Raw genomic sequence first — 25,370 nt, 5'->3', positions numbered from 1 at the left:
AATTCGGATAAAAACGTGTGGATGGAAACATAGCTAGTGTAGCTTAAAATGTATGCATTTGGCAGATGCTTTTATCCAAAGCGACTTGCATTCAAGGTATACATTATAAGTTCATGCATGACCTGGGAATCAAACCCATGACCTTGCTGTTGCTGGCACAGTGCTCTACTCTTAGAGCTACAGGAATAAATTAGGGTTAGAAGAACTCTTGTCAAAAATATAACATGCTAGAAACATAATAATCACTGCAATCATGATCTGATCATAGAATCTTAAGCATTTGCTTATTTAAATCCAAACAGCAACTTGTTTTTTTTTGGCCGGGTTATATATATTCAGTACTTAGCGGCTTTTTTAAAATGTATTTAAACCTAACTAAGATTGTTCAAAAGTCTGATTCATTTGCACAAATCAGTGCTTTCGACCTATCCATTAAAATTAATTTATTTAAAGTTATTCTGATTTAACAATTAACTTGCATTGTCTCTGCATGGCACTTTACTTGGCACTTTCAGTGTTAGGGAAAGTTACTTTTAAAATGAATGCATTACAAAATTGCTTTACTCCCTAAAAGTTTACTTTTAAGGGAAAGTAATGCGTTACGTTACTTTTGTGTTACTTTTTCTTACCTTGCCTGCTTTGCTTGTTTTGTTTTTTGAATAATAACATTTTTGGCAAATGTAAAAGCCCTTTCACACTAAAAGTGAAATGAATAAGCCTCAGGCTGAAGGAAATGCAAATTAAACAGACTAAACAGACACACGTTGAGGAGGCCATTATAAGTCTGCAAGTGCACATGAAGGGTGCCATGTGGGACAGGGCCAACGCCTCTGCACTTACTCACGATTTCTCTCAACATGGGCACAGGAGAGCTGTCAGTCAAAGTAACTTTCGTTATTTATTTGAAAAAGTAATGCATTACTTTAATAGTTACTTGAAAAAAGTAATCTGATTACTTAACTCATGTTACTTGTAATCCATTACACCCATCACCGCTTGTTTTAAAATATTAAATATATATATATATATATATATATATATATATATATATATATATATATATATATATATATATATATATATATATATATATATATAAAGGATATTGCTTTTTTTATGTTATTGGTGCATAAGAATGAAAATTAATAAATTGCATTAATCTGTTCATTTAGTGGCATTTTCATTTAGTAAGAATTTTGCTGGTTTAAGCTTATCTCTCTGCCTGGCTCAGCTGAAAAAATAAAATAAAATAAAAACACTAATATTGTGAAATATTGTTACAATTTAAAACAACGGTGTTCCATTTGAATATATATTTTATATATACTTTATTCCTGTGATCAGAATCAGTCTCCAGTGTCACATGATCCTTCAGAAATCTTTCTAATATGCTTATTTGCTGCTCAAGAAACATTTATGACTATTATCAACGTTGAAAACCGTTGTGCTGCTTCATACTGCATCTTTGATAGAAGTTTCAAAAGAACAGCATTTTTGACTGAAAAATTATTTGTTACATTATACTATCAACTTTTAGAAGTGTATATTTATGAAACTTTTGTAAAGGAGTATATCACAGCTGCATTCGTAATAAATGCTCCTCTGCTCCTCTAGTGGTCCCACAGTCCTCTGCACGCCTCTGGCTCCTATTGTTTGGCCATTTATAGGGGGATGGTAAATATAGCCTGTATAAATATCCCCAGTTTTGGCCTCCACAAGAGTGGAGTTTCCCTGATACTCTCTCCCACAGCTCCCTTCATGTCTGACACAAACAGGACAAATAAGAACCATCTGCTGCTGCCGGTCCCCCGCCCAGAAACACCAGCAGAATACATTACACACTCACATGAATGTGTGCACTGCGCTTAACCTAGTCTGACTCGGGAACTCCAGCAGAACTAAGCAAACTGAGAGCAGGGGCTAAGTGTTGAAGAAGAATTAGGCAGAGGCTGATTGGTTGAGAAAATTACTTGATTATTATTATTTTTTTTACATAAAAGTCCTGATAGAAGTCTTTTTTTCTTCAGACGTACAATACTATGGATAGGTGACTCTCAAAAACAAACAAACAAACAAACAAACAAAACATACACTTCCAGGTTATAACTTAAATAATAACTTTAAGTATAACTTTAAACCTTAATAAAATATATTGTGCATAAAGAAATTCCTGATTTAGAAACTATGACATTATTTTCCTGGCAAGTAAGTACAAAATTTTCCACTCAAATTCTCATCTCTGTAACACTGTAACACGTCTGAATGTTTAACTTTTGAAATTTCTTAAAAAAAAAAAAAGTCCTAAAACAGGCTACAGTTGGACATGTACTACGGTAATAACATGATATTCTTTCAAGTACACTATACCGTTCAATTGTTTGGTGTAAGATTATTATTCTTTTATTCAGCAAGGATGCATTTAATTGATCAAAAGTGACAGTAACAACATTTATAATGTTACACAATATTTTAAATGCTGTTCTTTTAAACTTTCTATTATTCAAAAAATCCTGAAAAAAATGTATAACAGTTTCCACAAAAATATTAAGCAAACTGGTTTCAACATTGATAACAATAATAAGAACTGTTTCTTGAGCAGCAAATCATCATATTCAAATGATTTCTGAAGGATCATGTGACACTGAAGACTGGAGTAATGATGCTAAAAATGCAGCTTTGATCACAGAAATTAATTACATTTTAAAATATATTTACATAGAAATCAAGGTATTTTAAATTGTAATAATATTTCACAATATTACTGTTCTTACTGTATTTTTTAGCCTTGGTGTTGGTGAGCAAAATGTACTTCTTTTTTAAAATATTATAATATCTTACCGACCCCAAGTATTTGAAAAGTAGCCGTATCATGTGCATACCAAGGTAAATGAATATGGCAATCATTTTAGTACCATGTGTATTATCCTTTCATGCCACCAAAGGGTTTGCATCTAACAGACACTGGCTTTTCATCATGTTTCCTTTGCTGAAAATAGTTCCAGGAATCTAGCTCAGCAGGTTGGATTGAACATCAGTAATTTACGATTATGAGCTACATTTCACATCTTAATGTAGACGTAACCTCTCTCTGAAGCTGTGCTGAAAGAGCAACACTTTCTAAAGGAGGAAACAGACGTCCTCTGGGACTCGCTGCACTGTGGGTCATCCGCAGACATCTGGTGCACATAAACTTCTAATTATTTTTAATGACGGAATCAAAGTGGAGGAGCGTCACAAAACATTAAAGACCACAGAGAGGTGATGGAGAGCTTGAATTTAACAGGGGCAAAAAGCTGAAGAGCATCAGGAATGATTGACAAAACTGGCTTCCTAAAACAAGTTCTCACAGAACAGCTCGGTTTATTTGGCCTGAATTAATCCGTATTTATTTTAGAACTGGTCACTCTTTTTTTGCTTATTGTTTGTTTTACAAAAAGTTACCTTGTCTGACTCAGGAAATTCAGAACTGAAGCAGAGCACTTTACTGCAAACAATGGTTCCCATTCAGTCAGTCACGTTCGACGTCACGTCATGGGGGTGATTTTCCTGGAAGCTAAATCACCTCCAAGTGGTAACAAAACGAGCCAATGGACATTGGCCAGTGAGATTTGCATGCCGAGCCACACCTACAGTACCTGTATACACCTACGGGTATAAATATGATTACTCACTTCATTCATATTTTGCTTCGGAGCCGAGCCGTTGTGAATAGCGATCGCTCATTCCAGTCATTCCAGTGAAGTGGATTCTCGTGCAGAGAAACAGCCATTTTAATTGCTAAAAAGAGCTTTTTTCTGAGGAGATCTCTCCTGCCAGTGTGAGGGCGCATACCGTGGTGATTCGCATCCTAAAAAGGGCTGTGCACAGATAAGTGCAGCATTTTACCCCTCTGTGCTTTGGCGCATAAGAGCAGATTTCCTAAAAGAGCAAACACGCCTCTTCATGTTAGATCATTAGCCTCTCCGTCCGTGCATTCCTGGATGCAGACGGTTCCTGTACTCATCTGACGGTAGGGCTGTCACTTTTGTGAAAAAATCCTGTTCGATTTTTGAGACATAAGTGTTCATTGAATCGATTGTAAAATCGATTTTCCATGTCTAAAGACGTTTCCATTTTCCAACCAAATATAGGCAAATCCACGGACAACTAACAGGCATTAGGACGAGCGTAAAGAGGGCGCTTGAGATGCGCACAAGTCAGCAATATTTATGCTGATTTATTGCCGTGAAGTTTCGTGCACAATGACAAACAGGAGTGCAACATTCAGGGATTGAAATTAACACCCGCCAATCCGCCAAATGCGGGTAAAAATGAACTTTGGTTGGTAACGCTGTCAAATCACGAGCCAATTTGGCGTATTTATATGTTTACTCACTTTGCTGGGGAAGTTCGTGTAGCCAAATCTGTGCGGATTTAGCGCAAATATGCAACTCGTGAGTCATCATGATATATTAAATACAGCATATTGCGCAGAATCTGCGCATTTCTGGCTTACTTGAACACACACGTCACTAAGCAACAAACAACGGTGCGCTTGCTCACTTGCATTGACGTAATAGCGAATATTAAAAAGCATTTGGTTAACAGAAAATACACTGTTATTTTCCAACATCCTACATGTTCTGTGTATTGTATTGATTTGTCCACCTAAAACAACTTTTTTGGTAAAAAAAAAAAAAGGCCTTTAAAATCGATTACCATTTTCGAATCTTGGGTTGGTTGGTCTGATCGATTGTGCAATCGATTTTCGAACGTAAAAGGACAGCCCTATCTGACGGACACATGCGCTGTCTCACTCGCCATTCATGGGTGGTTCATGTTCTCGCATGGCAACATGAACACGTCTGCATGCGTGACTCTTTCTCGTAAAGGCTTGAGTCCCTTTTGTTGTTGCCCAGCCGCTGCTTGTGTGTAAAAGCACAGCCGCGGGTCTGCTCAACACTTTGGGAGACTGAGGGTTACAGCGAGAGCTTTCCGGGGCGGGAAAACCCCCCACGGACTGGATGATTGGTTTCGGGACTCGGGAGCGCGACGCTAAGATCACCTCGCCACACCCCTGTGCCTTTCTTCCTGGAAGTGCATGAAGAGCTTTGGTAGTATGGAGGTACAAGTTTTTCCTCTCTCACTACCCTCAACTGTGGGGCGGTCAGGGGGTTTGTTGGGATTCACCAGGCATTGCGGTGCATTTATGCCTGCAAAGTGTCGCCACCTGGAGCTCTGGCACAGTGCCGCTGGAAAGACCATCTCCGCCTTGGATACAATGGCCATCCTGCAGACCAAAGCGCTCAATGCACAAGTGTAGTTCTGAGCCGGGGTTGATGCAGGACATGTGCACAGTGACTGACCTCGCCGTCTGGGCGATGGAAATCACAGCGTGAGCTCTCTGTGTTCACCTTGGTGGTCCGGGAACGCCATCTCTGGCTAAACCTTGCAGAGATGTGAGATGGCCATTCCCCTCTAACAGAGAGATACAAGCATTCCCCACTTGGTGAATCCTGAGTCGAGTTCCTCCAGCATCCTTTTAGCAGAGGGACACGCTTCCCCAGTGTTAACAACACTGGTCATGGCTGGAAAACAATGGGAATTGAGATCCGAGATGGAATGATCTGCCTAACTCAGCCAGAGCTGCTGAGTCTGTAGCCATGTTTAAGAAACTGCTGAAGACGTATCTTTTTCGGCAGCACTTGAGCACTTGATCCAGTACTACTAACACTTTCTTATCTATTAAAAAAATAAATAAATAATTGCGTTGGATTGTACTGTGAAGGGTCATAGCACTTACATACTGTTGTCCTACTACTAGTTTAATTGCTTCTATTGTTTCTCATTTGTAAGTCGCTTTGGATAAAAGCGTCTTTTAAATGAATAAATGTAAATGTAAATGAAGCACTCTTCCCCATGAAATATCACGATAAAGAACGGCAGCTACGACCGTCCACACAGTAATTCCTGTCCCTTCCATCCAATTTGCTATGGAGGACTTCCCCTCAGGCTCACTTGGGGAGCTGGGTAGGTTACGACATTGTGAGAGTAGTCAGCCCAACACTCGTAACACAGTTCAGTGGCTTTGCCGTTTTCCATAGGGTCCCCATGACGTCAGTCCGACGTAACGTTGAACTGACTGACTGAATGGGAATGTCTAGGTTTCTAATGTAACCCCCGTTGCCTAAAGGAGGGAACAGAGACGTTACACCCCCCACCCCTGGCTCGGTTTTTTACCACTTGGAGGTGATTGGGCTCCCAGACGAGACCCCATGACGTCAGTCCGACGTAATGTTCCCTCCTTTAGGGAATGGTGGTTGCATTAGTAACCTAGATGTTTCTCAGTGATGAAAAATAATTAGTTGTGTGTGATTGGTTGGAAAAAATGACCTGAAAAGCAATTTAAATTTTACATGAGAGTCCCCATACAAGGACGTTTTTGTACTTTGGAAAGGTGAATCTCAACACAAAATAAAAAAATACCTCCAGGTCACATTCTCATTATTGTAATTAGGTAATATTATGAAAACAATGCAAAAAAGTCTGAAAGTAGGATACCATTTCTATGCAAAATATAATTTCAGATTACAAAAATAAATATGACCCGGACATGTTCTTGACAGGTTTTGTGAAATTCGCTCAGAAACACAAGAGTGTACTATGATAATACAATGGTATTCTTTAAAGTACACTACTTTAACTTGTTACTCTTTGTGGCTTATTATTGATATTAGTGATGATAATTTTTTTATGCTTTTTAGGTAGTTTGGCAGCAGCTTCCCAAACACTGGATGTGTCAGAAATGCCTCTTTCTAGAAATGATGACTGATGCTTTTCAGGTGAACTGCTCTTGAATGTCTTATTATAAAGTTAAATGCCGACTCATGCGCGCCTCAGCTTGTTAATGGTTAGCGGCATTGGGCCAGATGTTTTACGTTTATTGCGATGATGGATATTTTCTCAAGCCCCCTTCAGACAGCATGATGACGATCGATATCAAATCTCAGTGATGAATGTTCCTTTCAAAGGACCATTTTCTATTTTCTGCAACCAATTTCGAGCTCGCTTTTTCCCTGGGGACATTCTCTTGGAAACAGCATTTCCCATCTTCCTTCTCGTATACCCACAATTCAGTGCTTTAATGGAATGAGACCATGTTTTGTGCCAATTGTCATTAGTTTTAAAGGAATATTTCACCAAAAAAATAAAATAATAATTAGTCATATGGAGTCATTTTTATGATGATGTTATGCTTATTGTTTATGTGGTCACTATGAAATGTTGTTTGATTGTTCAAAATGTTTGCTTTTGTGGTCCACTGAAAAATAAATAACAGTACAGTTTTGGAACGACTTTTTGGGGAAAAAGGAATAACTAGCCCTTTTTGTAGTTTTATGGCCTGGCAACCTTTCTCTTTTTAAAAGTACAGGTGAAAATCGAAAAATTTGAATATTGTGCAAAAGTTAATTTATTTCAGTAATTCAACTTAAAGAATTAGTTCACTTTCAAAAAGATTTTTGCTGATAATTTACTCACTCCGATGTCATCCAAGATATCCATGTCTTTCTTTCTTCAGGCGAGAAGAAATTAAGGTTTTTGAGGAAAACATTCCAGGATTTTTCTACACAGAATGGACTTCAATGGCAACCATCTATCCCAATGTTCAAAGAAGGTTCATAAGTCTGTCTTAATGCAGCTTTAAAGTCTCTACACGATCCCAGTCGAGAAATAAGGGTCTTATCCAGCGAAACTATCTGTCATTTTCTAAAAAAAAAATATATATATATATATATATATATATATATATATATATATACTTTTTAATCACAAATGCCCGTCTTGTACCATCTCTGAGATGTGCCACGTATTACGTTATCACGTTGGAAAGGTCAAAATTTTTTTTTTTTACAAATTTTATTCAAATAAATTAAAACAAAGATGTCGGACGATTTTGAAGTTGGAGGAGAAAATGAGATGGAGTTTTTCGCCCTTCCCTACCTTTTTGAACCGGAGTACACAGACAAATAACTTGGATAGATGACGTGAACGTGACCTTTCCAATGTGATGGTTTCGCTGGATAAGACCCTTATTTCTCGACTGGGATTGTGTCGAGACTTTGAAGCTGCATTGAGACGGACATATGAACCTTCTTTGAACATTGGATGGTTGCCATTGAAGTCCATTCTGTGTAGAAAAATCTGTGTAGAAATGTTTTCCTCAAAACCCTTAATTTCTTCTCGACTGAAGAAAGAAACATGGATATCTTTGATGACATCGGGGTGAGTAAATTATCAGGAAATTGTTTTTTGAAAGTGAACTGATCCTTTAAAATGTGAAACTAATATATTATATAGACTCATTACATGCAAAGTGAGATATTTTAAGCCTTTATTGGTTATAATTTTGATGATTATGGTTTACAGCTTATGAAAACCTTTTCACAATATTCTAATTTTGAATTTGGGGTTTTTATTAGCTGTAAGCCATAATCATCAAAATTATAACAAATAAAGGCTTGAAATATCTCACATTGCATGTAATGAGTCTATATAATATATTAGTTTCACCTTTTAAGTTGAATTACTGAAATAAATGAACTTTTGCACCATATTCAAATTTTTGAGTTTCACCTGTAGGCTACTTTTCTCTCATTCTTTTAAATATTCAATCAGTAATAATGTTATGATCATTTGTCAGCATACTGTCACTACAAACTTACTATCAATTTAACAGTGAAAATAGTTTCAAAAGAAATCCTACAGCAATGTTTTTGTTCTGTCTCACCTGTCCGCTGCAGCATGTGTGTTGATGATGAGGATGCTGCTGCTGCTGATGAAGAGTGTGTGAAGTGCGAGGCCGATGGGTTGACGCTGTCGCTGCTGTCTCCGCTCTCAGTGCTGGATATCTCCTCCTCCTCCGACTCCCTCAGTGAAGAGCAGGGCGACGCTCCCTCCACCTCCTCAAACTTCCTCTTCAGAATCCCACTCATGGCTGCCGTCAGGCTGCACGAGACAAGAGAGAGTTCCTCAAGTAAAAATCACATTTATTTTCTCCATAGGAAAATTGATTTTTAACATTTCAATTATATATTGTGTTATTTTAGTGATAACTGCATTTTAATGATGCATGCTCCTTGAGAAGCAACAATTCAATGTGATTTCAACTACACTTCAAGAAAACCATGTAAATGAATGTCCACTCCCATAAAACATTGCAAATTCTCCCCTATTTTTATATTTTATTCTATATTATATATGCATCAGTGCTGTCAAATTGATTAATCGGAATAAATTGAATCTAACATAATTTTAAAATACATATGTTTGTGTATATATATATATGTACGTATGCATTTATGTATGTGTGTATGTATGTATATATATATATATATATATATATATATATATATATATGTGTCTGTGTGTGTATGTATCACACACACACACACACACACACACACACACACACACACACACACACACACACACACAAAGCGCTTTTACAGAAGGGGGGATCTCCTCAACCCCCACCAATGTGCAGCATCACATGGATGATGCAATGGCAGCCATAGTGCGCCCGAACGCCCACCACACACCAGCTTACTGGTGGAGAGGAGACCAGTTAGTATATATATATATATGGGGATGATTAGGAGGCCATGATGGACAGAGGCCACTGGGCAGGCCAGGATGCCGGGGTTACTAATGACCACAGAGTCAAGACCTCGGTTTAACGTCTCATCCGAAGGACGGCACTCTTTGACAGTATAGTGTCCCCGTCACAACACTGGGGCGCTAGGACCCACACAGACCACAGGGTGAGCGCCCCTTGCTGGCCACACTAACACCTCTTCCAGCAGCAACCTGGTTTTTCAACCAGGAGTCTCCCATCCAGATACTGACCAGGCTCAGCCCTGCTTAGCTTCAGTGGGTGACCAGTCTTGGGCTACAGGGTGATATGGCTGCTGTATTTACTATATTATTATAATTATGCATTTAGCTGAATATTTTATGCAAAGCAAAATCACTGCATATGCATGTATTATTTTAGTTTAATGAATGGCATAAGTAATTGTTTTCTTTAAATATTGTATCATCATTTCTGACTCAATTCCATCATTCGCTATATGCTTCACAGGATGAGCATTCCCTCATCAAAGACTTTTTCCTGCTTTCAAACTCTTTTTTTAAACAAAACTTATAAACTTTAAAATGTAATTCGTCTCAAAACCCAGGCCAGTGGAAAAGTGGTCAGCTGCTGTTGCTCTATATCAAGCCTCCATTCGCTCTGATCCTCAAAGCACTCAATTAGTGATAAGCGGTAGAACACACATCCTCCTCTCCTCCTCGCTGCCATTGATCACCGGGCCTCACAGGACCACAGATGGAAGCAGAGAAAAAAAAAAATACTAATTGAATTCTACCTCAACCGTCCAGGAAGTCACTTTTGTCTGTGTTTGATAGAGTGTCTTCAGGAAAGAAAACAAACTGGAAACTTGAGATGAGTTTTCAGAATTACACTCATAAAACCAGCTTCAGGAATTCATTAATCACAGTCCAAGGACACAGCATGACTGAAAATGAAAAGAAATGAGACTCAAAGCGGCTTGGAAAGACATGTTCGGTAGACGGCTGTAAAAAAAAAGTTGGATCTTTAGATTTTTTTTTTTTTTACAAAAATCACTCGTTTTTACAATGAAGTGAAGTACCCATAAAATGAATTATTCCACTTAAAATTTGCCTGAAGGATGTTTATGGTTGCCAAGCGACATGATGCATTAATATAGAATGTGCATATTCTATTCATTAATATGTGTGTTTAGATGTGATCTTGTGAAACACAATCGCAACCATGTATACTGTAGCAAAGCCCTGGGAACCAAACCCAACACGCTGGGGTGATGGTGAGTTTTGCACAGGTACGGCAAGTACCAGTTTCACTTTCTCCAGAAAATGTACTGTAGATTTCTTGCCTGTAATAAACCTGTTCTTGTTTAACCTGTTGGATTGGACAGATTTCTCACAGATTTCCTAAACCTGCAGTAGCAGCAGCAGCACATCCTGACAGTATCTTCTCCCTCTCGTCTCCTGCTTGTTTCTGTAGCTACAATCGAGCCAGAAATGAGAAGAGTCTCACACACACACACACACACACACACACACACACACACACACACACACACGCACACACACGCACACACACACACACACACACACACACACACACACACACACACACACACACACACACACACACACACACACACACACACACACACACACACACACACACACACACACGCACACACGCACACACACACACACACACGCACACACACGCACACACACACCGGACGCAGAAGAGAGAGGACGACTGGCTGGCAGCCTCATTACTGAAGGAGGGGATGTGTTGTTTCACACTGCAAGTCTCACAGAGCCACCGTGTGTCTGAAGCCCCACCAGAGCGGCTGATGAACTAGGATTTCAGAGGTACAGGAATACTCAAATCTGGGCTGTGTTTTATGCCCTTCCCTCGCTAACTTCCCTCCGTCTCGTTCACTCGGTTGTATGTCACTGCTTATGTTGCACGAGTGTTGTGTTTGTGTTTAAATGTGATGTGTTTAAATGAAACGCCATAATCCTGCAGAATGAAAAAATGATTTATTATGTACAGTTTTTTTCCTTATCAATTTGTTTTATTCACCATAGGCCTGTACGCTTAGGCTGTTGGAGAAAATATATAAACATACACAAATACAATAACCTATAACAGTCAGCTTAAGGAAGTATTAAATGTGGGTAAATGTCAAAATAACTCCAATATCATATACTAAAGTTGTGTTTTTGAAAGTCTCTAATCCTAATATTGTGAAATATTATTAACATTTTAAATAACTGAAATGTATTTCTGTGATCAAAGCTGATTTTTCAGCATCATTACTCCAGTCTTCAGTGTCACATGATCTTACAGAAATCATTCTAATATGCTGATTTGCTGCTCAAGAAAAAAAAAAAAATCTTAGTATTATCAATATTGTGTGTTTGATTATTATCAAACTATTATAATCAAACAGTTGTGCTGCTTAATATTTTTGTAAAAAATAATATTTAGGCCCATTTATTTTAATAGAAAGTTAAAAAGAACAGCATTTATTTGACATAGAAATATTTAGTAATATTAAAAAAAAATTTTTATTGGCATTATGGAACCTTTTCAATGCCAAAACAAAACTGAAAAATAAAAATTTTCTTTTGACATTTAAGAGGTCATCATTCTATAAGAATATCCTGTAAATTTCAGAACTGAAAACTTCCTTGTTAGTCTAATAAAAGCTTTTATCGACACCAGGCACAGCGAACGACAGGTGGGGTGGGGATCTATAACGTCACAGGGTACCAAACCCCGCCTCCACAGAAGAAGATCGACGCCTACTTCAACACCGCTGGTTTAGCCCCGCCCACCGATTCATGCATTACATGAAACTCATTATAATATGCAAAACTGTTATCCAATCATAGCAGTGGGCGTTTACTTCCAAGTCTTCAATGCGGCACGCCCATAAAAACCGAGCGTTTCAGGACCTAGGCTCAAATCCAGGGTAGAAAATAATCTATTACTTATTCATTTTGATGTTTTTGAATGTAAAAACCAAGCGAACGTCATAAGTTGACCTCAGACAACAATATATATATTTTTTGAAAGCCAGTTCATGACCCCTTTAACAAGGGCTTTTCACACTTCAAATAGTTAACCGTTGGGTTATTCTAAACCCCGGGTAAACCGAATCCTGGGTAATCTTGATTCACGCTTAACACTGCTCATAATTTACACAAGGTTAACACTTAATCCTTGATATTCATTAACTGTCCTTTCACACTGTATATTCCTAAATCCTAATGTCCTTATTTGCATATTTGAGGTGTCAGTGTCACTGATTGGACGAACGCTGCACATAATATGTTTACACAAAGGCTCTAAACATAATGTGCTTCACCGTTGCACTTGCGTCTTTTGCAGCGTCTTGCGCATGACACGCCTTTCCAAAAACGTGGCGCTCAAGTTAAAATAAGTTACGTTTTTAAAATACGCGTCTTGAGATCTTGCGGTTTTTCCCTATTCCACTGCCTGCGTCTAGCATTTCTCAAAGCATGAACAACACTGCATCATTTCACACTGTTCAAGTTTGGCACAGCAATACGGGGTTAACAGTGCAAAAGTGGAGCAGGGTTTCATAACCCCGGGTAAAAAGCGGTGTTAACCCCGCATCTAAATTACAAGTGTGAAATGGGGTTAAAAGCGGTGTTTAGACAATCTATAACATATTTCCACATTACAAAGCAAATGTGCTGTATTTCTAATCCAGTACTGAATAGAAAACCCAATAAAATTTCTTTGGGTTCAGAAAGGGTCGTAATCTTGCATGACACCGGAACGCTGTTCCAGTTTAACCCCTGGGCAAGACCAGCCTCGGCCCGTGGGCTCCATGGGTCTCAGCTGAGGCCTATTGTTCCTCTGTGTGTGTGTGTGTGGGCAAGACAGCAGCTGGAGGGCCTCCAAACCACAGCAGCGCTGCGGAATGTGTCTCCCTCCCATAAGGACAGAACACAGCTCTGTTCTCCACAGACCTACCTCTGGAGCAACCGAATCCACTGAAAACTCAGTATGTACTACAAAGCTACATGCTAGGTTAATGCCTGCTACAGACTGAGCGATTTCAGCAATCCTATAAGATCATTACAAATCACACTGTAAAACATGGATCTAATAAACTTGGGTACGACATGCATGTAGACTGTACGATAATGACACCTATTAGTGCTGGGTATCGATTCAGATGTTCCAATTCGATTCGATTTTCGATTCTCGATTCTAAATTCGATTCCTGATTCGACTCAATGAATATAGATTTAATACAAATCCTATATTTATAAAAAAAAAACGGTGAACATAAGTTTACTATAAGTGGTTAATTAATAAAAAGAAATTAAGAGCTATAAACCTGTATATTAAACTCTTTTCATTTTAGGTACACTTGGGTACATTAAAACCCAACTTCAAATGCATACAATGAATAGACAGGATTTTGATGCAAGATGAAAAAATGCTGAAAATTGGACAAGTCAGAATAGTCGCATGCCTTGATCAAACCGGATCAGGTTATTTTATGAGAAAACTAACATATAATCTCACAGCATTAGCTGTAACATGGAGGCTGCAAGCCTATGAACTGTAGGAAAACTAATACTGTCTTTTGGGTGATAGATAAATAATTATGGAAAAAAATAGTTTTTTGGCCTATGAGAATCGATTTTGAATCGACCACATTTTAAAAATAGATTAATAGAAAAAAAAATTTTTTTGCCCAGCCCTACTATTGATCATAGGCTACGACTCAAGTTAGTATAGATGAATAAAACTTCATCAGCATGCGCTGGTAAACAAATAGAGCAAGAGGAATCGCACTTTGGCAATTGAGGTTTTTATATGCGCTGAAAAAAACGAGGAAGTGAAAGAGGAGAATATGGACGTGGTCATGGCTAGGGAAAAGAGGACAACTTGGCATGTCAATTTGGTAAATGGAGCTTGAGGAAAGTAGTTTTAAGTTTTAGTGCCATCATGTCGCGTTGATCAATACACCGTTTCATGTTGCCTTTTTAATTGGCTAGTCAGTAGATGTAGATCATAGTAGCAATAGCAGCCCCAAATCATACAGTGTGTACCGGGCATAAAGCAGCATCTCAGTAGTCCTCTTGAAACTATTTTATTCTGATAGGCAATGTTCCCAGCAGGGTTATTATTTACTAAAACCATAAAAAAAATGTGTTAGTTGAAATACAATAAATGTTAAATAAAAAATAAAAAAACTAGTTGCCAAATAAACATTTCTCTTCTTTTATTTAGTTTAACTTGATGTACTAAAATATATAAAACTAAAACTAAAATAAAACTGTATATAAATAAATATATATATATAAATAATATACATTTTTTTAAATGACAAAAACACTAAACAAAATGACTAAAAACGTAAACTGAAAATTTAAAAATAAAAACATTCAAAATATTAATAAAACAATAACAGTATCTCAATGATACTAAAATAACACTGGTTCCCTTCCCACACTTTTTGACCAATCATGACCTTTTCATGACCTTTCTAGTAATTTGTGATGGCTATAAGACTTTTTAAGAAATCATCTGGTCTGATGTCCATTTGTATAACAGGTACCAAATTTGAATGAATTTAAGTAATTTATTATTGCACAACTGTAAAGTGAAATGCATGTGTGCTAATGCTCAACTAAACCAATGTACCATATTCAACTTTAGTGCATAATTCGTCGCACATCATTTGTGAAACAGACATGAACGATACTTTTATTCAGTTCCACTATTACGCCTAGTTCGTCGCCCCTGAAAAGATGTGTAATTACTTTTTTTAGAGTGTGTTCCCATTTCGATTCGCTTGGTCCACTTAGCGTTCACATTGGCATTTTAACACTGAATCTAAAGGCATAGGGATATGGTCACACAACCTGATTGGTCGGCTTTTACAATGTATATTTCGTGACGGAACTTTCCGAACATCCAAACCAATGCTGTGTTCTGGGATAAATGCACTCGTTGTATGCGTGTAATCTACATATGATGTTATTTTGACCAGCTGTGAACTCGTGAAGAGCTTATAAAGGAGTCAAAACAGCGACAAGAATCCCTAATTCACACAAACAAACCAAGATCTGCTGTGAGGAGACGTGGTTCTGATGCCTGAACTGAACTGTGATGGGCAACATCGAGAAAAAACAGGTACGCTTGAGCATTCTGTCCTGTTTAGGGTCTCATCTTGTGACATCATGTCCTGTTTTTGATTCGTTTACGTGTCTTTGGACCGCGCTGCGTTCATATATCAGTCAAACCGGATCTGAGTCCGTTTGGAAGCGGAGCGAGACCATCTTTTCAGTTTGGTGCGCACCAGGGTTCGGATAGCAGCGTTCACAAAATGAACCGCACTAACAGAGCAATCGCACCAGGGTTCGGTTTAATCCAACAAAACATGCCAAGTGTGAACACACTCTTAGTCAATACGATTTAGCATTTTTGTCTGGAGGGCGATAAAAATGGCAGGTTGCACGCGCGTTCGCCACCTTTGAGACGAATACGAATGCTAACTGTTATCTTTCTCCAGGTATTACAGATTTCCCCGCTTTCAAGATCTGGATCGTTTCTGAAAGCACCAAAAAATTCCCTTGATCTGAGCCCCGGATCTGTTTGAATCCCGCTGTTTCCCGCAGCGGTCCGGCCAGATGCAAGAGGCTCGCAATAATTGGAAATGGCTTCTCTAGTTTTGGAGACACAATGTAAGTCAATTTTCTCGTAATCATCATAATTAGTTCCCCTTGTTGAAAATCCATTCGCATTTTCCATCCTCAGTGGATGCCGCGCTGCTCTGCAATACCCCAAAACGGTTACCATGGAGATGCTAATACACTTGCACAAATAGTGAATTTCACATTTGAGAGTCGGTCTGTTCTGGGTTTTTTTTTTTCTTTTTCATTTCATCTACAACACACACACACACACACACACCCTCAAGATCTGAAAATAAATGCTCATGCAACGCCTCATCTGTAATCAGAGGGAATTCATTGATGAAATAACTGTGAAAGAAAATCATTCGGGTGAGCACTTTCGCTGCAAAATTTCATGACGTTATTATTCTGTTTTCTTGCAGAAGATGCGACTTGCAGCTTTAAAACGGTGGATGTTGAAGATCCTGCGACTACAGCGAGAGGAGCAACTTTTCCCATTTCTTGACACAATGAGTGGGCATGACATCTCCAGCTAACCCGAGGTAACTGGAGCTGACTCTGTACTAGAGAGACGGACTCTCACACACAGCTAGTTATTTCTCCTCTACTACATCTCTAGCTCTGCCTCTCTCTCTCTCTCTCTCTCTCTCTCTCTCTCTCCCTTTGTCTTCTCTTAGCTGCTGTAGTTTTCCACAGAACCCTTGCAGTATGTTACAAGTGAAAATCCTGCAGCAGAAAACCAGAAGACACAAAACAGCCACTCCCCGGACGAGCTCTGTTCAACACGGACACACACATGTACAAATATACATACTTTAGCATTGCCAATGCAGCACTGACAACCTATAGAGATCAATACTTCTTGGCAGCGGAGGCTGAGCACTACGAGGAGCGTTGGGCAGCACGACCACAATCTTATATCACCATTTTTAATTTTATATCACGCTAACTGTATATCACAATAGTTCTTTTTGCTGCTCACTCATTGGAAAATGGATTTTATTATATATTATTAATAAAATCTTGTGGTAATAGGCCTACCTATTTCAGGATAATCTATATGTAAATGTTTTATAGAAAAAAAAGATTCACATATGAATAAATATTAATAACGTATTAATACATGTACGTGGTAATACTTACATTTTGGGATAATCTCTATTTAAAATATTTAATTTATCTATTTATATTCATATATTTTATTCATATATTAATCCAATCAAGTGGTGATGCATGTTTTGGGATAATTCATATTTCATATATTTGATTAATACCTACAAAGTTTATATATTCATACAATAATACATATTTTGGAAAACATTATATTTAGCATATTTAATTAATCTATAAAAAAGGTAATATGTACTTTTGGTCAAATGTTTGGGATAATCTACATTAAATTAATCTATAAAAAAGTTTTTTTTATATATTAATACAATCGTGTGGTCATACAGATTTTGGGATCATTTATCATTTATATATTTATTTAGTACTTAGAAATGTTTATATATTAATACAATAAAACATATTTTGAGAAAATCTATATTTAGTATATTTATTTAATCTATATAAAAGGTAATATACTTTTGGTAAAACATATTTTGGGATAATATATATTTAATTAATCTATAAAAAAGGGTTTTATATATTTACATAATTTTGTGGTGATGTATATTTTAGGATAATTTCTATTTCATATATTGAATTAATACATAAAATGTATATATATTAATACATTAATAATATTTTGGGAAATCTATATTTAGTATATTTATTTAATCTATAAAAAAGCTCATATATTTTGGTAAAACATATTTTGGAATAATCTATATTTAGTTAATCTATAAAAATATGTGTGTATTTATACAATTACGTGGTAATAACTATTGTGCGATAATATGTATTTAATTAATCTATATTTTAAAATATATTAATACAATCATGTGGTAATACATGTTTTTGGGAAAACGGATATTACATTTAATTAATTAATTAATATATAAAAAAGGTTTCTATATTATATAAAAAGCTTTATATATATATATATATATATATATATAGTTTTTTTATTATTATATATAAACATTTTATATATATATATAGGTTTTTATTATTATATATAAACATTATATATATATATGTGTGTGTGTGTGTGTTTCTATATTTTTTATTATATAAATTTGATAAAACAGTTCTGCTACACCTGTGAAGCGCATCAATCGATTTTTTATTAATGCAGCAAGTTGCAATGTTGCTTAGCAACAGTAAACAGTTAACTTGACAACAAGTTCCTCACCTCGACTAGTTTGGGACTCAATCAAATCTACCTGGTTATAAATGCAAAATCTCTACCAGTTGACACATTTCTACGGCGTCTCACCCAGCGCTTCCCCAGATAAACTGCAGGTCAAAGAGGCGAGCGCTCAATCTGACCTCAGATTTCCCATCAGGCCAGGCGTGACACATCAGAACAGAAACAGGGCACCACGAGACACGAGTCATGCTTTCGCTTCGAAATGCACCAACCTGTGTACGCCGGCGCGTTACTCTCCTCCTCCCTCTCACCACGACACTTCTCTCAGAGGAGCCTTTCAGAGTCAGATGAGATGTGCTGAATGATGGCCCTCCATTTCTCCCGGAGACACGACAGAGGAGACCGGGGAGAGAGAGGTAAAGAGAGGTGCACTCCCGGTCTCCACTGCTGTCTAAAGCACACCGAACACTCGCTCTCATTCGCTCCAAACACACAAAGACTCATTAGCTGAGGACTGGAGACTGTGCACAGCGACGCCTGCCTGCCTGAGAGATCACATGGGTGGGAGAGAGAGAGAGAGAGAGAGAGAGAGAGAGAGAGAGAGAGAGAGAGAGAGAGAGAGAGAGAGAGAGAGAGAGAGAGAGAGAGAGAGAGAGAGAGAGAGAGCGCTGTGCCTGTGTGTTCCTGCTGTCTGCAGATATTTTTACCATCATGAGAGGGAGGGAGAGAGGGAAAACAGACAGCGGAGAGACAGTCGATAGCCGGCACAGCACCATAATCTGTAGAGGTGAGCGAGGGCACCCACAAATGAGCCAGAAACAGTAATAGAAACAGTCAAGCGCACACGCCTGGGCTCAGTGGGATTTGTGCTAATGAACTTGTGCTGCACTTGTGCTTCATAAATACTCCGTTCGAGGCGGTGATGAGACTCACACGCAATCTCACACTAAACGTTACAGATGGTAACTGAATGCAATGCAATGTGATTATTTTTTTTTATATATAAATAATGTTTAAAATGATGTGAATATGCTGATTTGCTGCTCAAGAAACATTTCTTATTATTATCAATGTAGACAAATGTTGTGCTGCTTCATATATTTGTGGAAACCGTGATGCATTTTTCTTAAGGGTGGCTTTGAATGTGGCTCATCCAATCAAACCTTAGAATAGGAACTATCTGTTAGAATAATCAAATGAGATAAAGTAGGTTTTAATTGATTTACTGGATCAATTATGCACAAACAGGCATCACACCACGTGAATTACGTGAATAATATTTAAACAATTTTTCATAGAATTTCAGACAAAAAAACATAACTCATGGAGTCATATAAGATTTTGCTCATTAAATTAAACAATAATCACAAAGTCTAGGCTAATATTCATGGAATGAAAAAACAAACACCAAAAAATGTCTAATGTTAATGGGATGATTTTACTGGTGATTTCAAGGATGTAATATTGAGGATATCATGATGTTTTTTATTCAGCCATGAAGTTTTGACTAACTCTCTGAAACTTTCTTCTCCGATGACTTTTACATTTATTTTTAATATAAATGATTTCTCTGATTTAAACATCAGTAGCAAAAACAGTGTTAGAGCTGGTATTTTTGATTCATTTATCTGAATCATTTCAATGAATCGATTCCCAACTCTGATTCAGTGATTCATTTGTGCCATCACATAATGTTCGTGTGGCATTTTACACACACACATCACACATACACACACACACACACACACACATATATATATATATATATATATATATATATATATATATATATATATATATATATATATATATATATATATATTAGTAAACAATATATGCAACATTATTAATTTATATAATAAATATTCATACTATTTATGTACTTTTAATTATTTATATAAATCCATATCGATGAAAATGTTTAAATATCATTCTTTCTTGTGCTCATAAATTATGCAATATTGAGGATATCATGATGTTTTTTATTCAGCCATGAAGTTTTGACTAACTCTCTGAAACTTTCTTGTCTGATAACTTTTAAAAAAGAATTTTAATAGCCTCTCTGATTTAAACCGTTTTAGAGCAGGAATGTTTGATTCATTTATCTGAATCGGTTCAATGAATCGGTTCCCAACTCTGATTCAGTGATTCATTTGTGTCATCACAGAATGTTCACCGACATCCTTGTGTGGCATTTTTCATATATTAAAATGTTTTTTTTAAACATTATTAATTGATATGATTAAATATTCATACTATTTATTTACTTTTTATCATTTATTTACATCGGTCCATATAAGTATCATTCTTTCTTGTGTTCATTAATTGCAAAACAAGTATTTGTATTGTATTTTACAACACTTTAATGATTTTGAATGAGAACAATAGCTGTTTGGTTGAAGTTTTTCTGAGTGAAAAATTTTAGTTATCTCTGCAGATACATCATTTTCTTGAACATCACCAAACATGGCAGTATACAGCCCTCCACATGATCAGTAAATAAAGCAGATATTTGGATTAAGAGTGCTCTTAAATTAGTCTTGAAAGCTCCTGGGAGTCGAGCTGTGGAGTTATCATTAATGTCAACATTACAGTTCTTGCTTCAGGAAATCCTTCCACTCGATGGCACATAAACGGCACAGAAAAACAAACAGAGAGTGTGGTCTTCCAGCTATTAGAGCCTGAATAAATGCGGTGTCAAAACACTTTGATTATTGCTTGCAGCGTTGTGTGACGGCCACTGCAGTAGACCGGTCCTCTGCATGCCCACCGAGGCGTTCGGACCTCCTGTAATTATGACACAATCTCTTCTTATTAGACTCTCTCAACTAATAAGTAAAGTCCAGCAATTAAAATGTGGCAAATAATATGTCAATATACCTCTCTGCAACCGAAAGGATAATTCCTTCTCTAATTATTAATTTTCAGCCCATCTAATTCCTGCCAATTATACTGTATTCCCATTTGCTTAAAACAAGGATAGACCTTTTCAACAAATCCTTCAAATAAAAAACATTTAAGCAGTGATCGCTCATTTTAAAGTGCTTAATCCCACCTATAACAGATTTCATAGTGTGCTTTAAACCATTTATGAGAGTTTTAGTGGAAAGGCAGCTGGCTTCAGGAGGAAAATGCTTGTATGTGTGTTTTGGATTTAATAAAGGTTTAAATCGGAGCTCTGGCTGTGTTTCTGGACGCAGATGGATTTATCCTGGACCAGGTTTTCTTTTGGAAAACGTCTTGAGGGACTGCACAGAGCCTCTATGTTATGATCTGAATTGTGGAAAACTAAACATTAAAAGCCTTTGTGACATTGGGAATTTTGCAGTATCACAGTAGCACACTATTGCTTGCTGCCTATCTACTGAAAATTACTCAATGCGTTTCTTTCCGTATAAAATGTTTATCCCGACTCGAATCTATGGCCTTGCGGGTCTGTGACCCATTAGAGAGCAGAGCAGACAGTCATGAATGGCTCAGCACTTGATTTGACCAGAAAAATCGAATTATTTCCTCTCGTTTCCTCTTCATCTTGGAATGCTGCCTATTGTATAACAGTCATATCTAATTTGCATTCCCTCTCTTTCTTATGGGATATCATACCAGGAGCTCCATTATGTAAAGATGCAAAACATATGACTGGCAGTCCACACACACACACACACACACACACACACACACACACACACGCGCGCGCACACTGAGGCTCTGTTCCAAAACCTAGTGAGCTGTCTACGTGGATTGCATCTTAAGTGCTCTTAACGTGAAAGTAGTTCTGAAAAGCATGATTATGTTGCCTTTTAAGATACTTTCTTAAGCATGTGGGCTATCCTTTGTGCAGAAGTCAGTGAAGTCAGTAATGCATTTATCATTTAGTAATGCTAACTGAAAACTAACAGTAGTATTTGTAAAATTATAGTTGGTTTTCTCCTCCGCCATTGACGCTCACTGTGAGAAATGTTTCCAGTACCAGTATAGATCCGGCAGAAACAAGCGGAGTGATACAAATTATGAAACGGGTTCTCTGTACACTCTGCTGGGTTGTTTTAACCCAAATATGGGTCAAATATGGACAAACCCAACCGTCGGGTTAACATTTTTAATTAAAAAAATTAACCCAACAGCTGGGTTTGTCCATATTTGAGCCAAATTTGGGTTGAAACAACCCAGCATTTTTTAGAGTTAGCAGAATATCACATTGTTGGAAAAGGCTCTCAGCGAATCAGATTCGAGATCAAGAACTAACTGCATTTATTATTGCTGCTTTTTATAAGTCAAAACCTTAATTGTATATGACCTGTTTTGTAAAAAGAAACTTTGCATAAGGATAGTTATTTGTATGTTGCTGCCATGTAGGCAGATCACTAGGTTTTGTAACAGGCCGTGACTGTATTGCTTGAACAGATATATTCATGTCCTCTTCTGTGATTTTGTGCATATGAGAATCTAGAGAATTGCAATATATTGCGCTTTGATGCATATACATTTTCTGACTATATTCAGGCCATATGCAAATGAGGAGTCTGGTTCCAAATCAAATCATCGGCTGTGACGGCGGCATGAAAAAAAAGTGGAAGACCGGAGCCAAAAAAAGTCATTATTTCTGCTGCCTGAGGAGTTTAAATGCGCTTTGTAATAACTGGAATGGCTTTTAGCACGCTATTTTCTGGTGGAAGTGTTGCTGATAAACTTCCACGGAAGAACAATAAACCGAGTCCTGACTGACAGGATGAAAAAAAACACATCATATGTCATTCTCAAACAACGAATCGTTCAGAGCCTATAGCAATGACTCAGCTGCCGTGATTAAAGTTCACGAGCGCTTTATAATAATGTTTGAACCGATAGTCTGTCACTGAGAGGTCTGTGGAGGGAGCTCAAAACAATAGTGTCTTCATACAATGACCGATAGAAAGGCAACACGTCTCTGCCTCGAGGATGTGGAGGATGTAACCTTTGAATGTTTCTCTTGGATGTTGGGCTTTTTGAATCTCTACACCCGCCTCATTCTCTATCCGTGCTTCCCTTCTGAATGTTTTATGGGATGTTAGTAGTTCTGAGGCCTGTCATTAGCACAACACTAACCTCTGCCTGCCCTTAAGCCTGGGAAAATACGCACACTGAGTCATACATGCAGTCCAACATGATCCCCAACCCTGCAGCTAACTAACACTAACAACTGCTGGAAGACGTCCTAATGTAAATCATACCCATAATTGGACACAAAGGGTGTGAATTCAAGTTTCCATTTTTACAATGCATTATGTACATATGTTCAAAGTCAACATGACATCAAAATCAACGCTATGTACTGTAACTCTTTATTTGGATAGTTCTACTAACTAATTTTGCAACGACATGTCAACTAACTCTCATTATTAGACATTAAATCAACGATTGTATATTGAATTGTTCTATAGTTCTACACATATTGAATGCAATTACATCAGAAGTAACTGTAATTAATTACAGTAATTCATTCTTTGATAATTTATTACACCAAATACTGCTTATGTTGCAGTAATGTGGTGTTTTGCTGCTAGACATTGAGGGGTTTTCGGGACACAGAAGCAGGCGTCAGATCAGTGCTTGACAGGCGAGTCAGAGTGACTCTCTCTCTCTCTCTCTCTCTCTCTCTCTCTCTCTTTCTCTCTCTCTCTCTCTCTCTCTCTTACTGCAGCCTGCCGAGAGGGAAAGCCAGGACAACCGCAAAGTACAGTGAGCACACAGTCTCACTGGAGCCAGAGAGAGAGAGAGAGAGAGACAGAGAGAGAGAGACAGAGAGGGGGGAGGGAGGAAGAGTGAAGAGAGAATGAGCACAAAGGCTCTGTTCCAAAACATAGTGAGATGGCACTTAAAGCGTTTGCTTTGTATTGTTGCAATGTTGATAGTACTGTATATGTAAATGAACGATGTGTTCTCCTTCTCGGAGTTACCTGCATCCTGACATGAAATACATCATTTGCATCATCAGTGGACTTTTGACAGCTTAAAAGCTCATTAAAACTAGAACTTCTGCATTTTTGTATTTCCACCCATAGACAATCAGATTGACAAAATCAAAAGTGGGTTATGGGCATTAAACTGGAATGCCACAGCCTTTTTCTCAGTTTTGCTGTTTTAAAAGGGCGACGCTTTTTTCGATAGTCGACTTTAGACGTTCTACTAAGTGATTTTGCAACTACATGTAAACTTATTCTACCAACCCTAACCTAAGTCTAGTTAGTTGACATGTAGTCGCAAAGTTAGAATGTCTAAAGTGGACTATAGAAATCCTGTATCTGATGTCAATATTATTTAAAAAATGTTGTCATGTGATGTAAAATTGAACGTGCTGCATAACCGAGCAAGCTGAGACAATAATCAAACATGTTTTCCTAAAATGTCTCTCTGTTGTTGCAAAGATGAGTCTGAATAATTTCAGTGAATGTTCTTGTCACCATTATGTTCTGTTAGTGTCCTCATCATGGACTTTTAGTTTTATTCTCATCATGCGTTCCTTAGTTCAGTTTTCCCGCTCCTCTCTGTTCATTGGTTTCAGCGTGTCCTATTAATTATCCTCATTTGTGTTTGCTTTATAAGTTGATCCCTCACATTCATACTCCGTTCGGTCTACAACATTGCATTTAGGTATAACTTAGGTATTATAGTATAATTTAGGTCAAATCCTTTTTGGTATAACTAATATTTGAGGCGTTTACACAACACTGTTTTAAACTAAAAACGGAAAACGTTTTATGCCTTTTACACGACAACAGTGTTTTGGGAAACACTGAAAACTCAAACCTTTTGTTTCAAAGTGCAAGTTTTTGAAAACAACACA

At 37.4% G+C, this 25,370-nt stretch overlaps 1 protein-coding gene across 2 annotated transcripts in view; it reads right to left on the bottom strand.

Annotated features, from left to right (window-relative positions):
- csrnp3 (cysteine-serine-rich nuclear protein 3) overlaps positions 1 to 25,370 on the bottom strand; it is a 52,624-nt gene that overhangs the window by 5,421 nt on the left and 21,833 nt on the right. The window contains exons 1-2 of one of the 2 annotated variants that reach the window (XM_079618366.1): positions 18,820 to 18,945; positions 8,768 to 8,985 (exon numbers count right to left, since the gene is read on the bottom strand). In XM_079618366.1, coding sequence (XP_079474492.1) covers positions 8,768 to 8,972 — 205 coding nt within the window. In that variant the 5' untranslated portion in view covers positions 8,973 to 8,985; positions 18,820 to 18,945. Of the gene's footprint in view, positions 1 to 8,767; positions 8,986 to 18,819; positions 18,946 to 25,370 lie in introns of those variants that run through there. The other variant, XM_079618365.1, reaches the window with a different exon arrangement.

This window comes from Phoxinus phoxinus (genome assembly GCF_949152265.1).
Source record: "Phoxinus phoxinus genome assembly, chromosome: 7".
In the NCBI taxonomy this organism is placed as follows: Eukaryota; Metazoa; Chordata; class Actinopteri; order Cypriniformes; family Leuciscidae; genus Phoxinus; species Phoxinus phoxinus.
The sequence above is the reverse complement of the archived record's forward strand: the minus strand, read 5'-3'. Positions and strand labels throughout refer to the sequence as shown.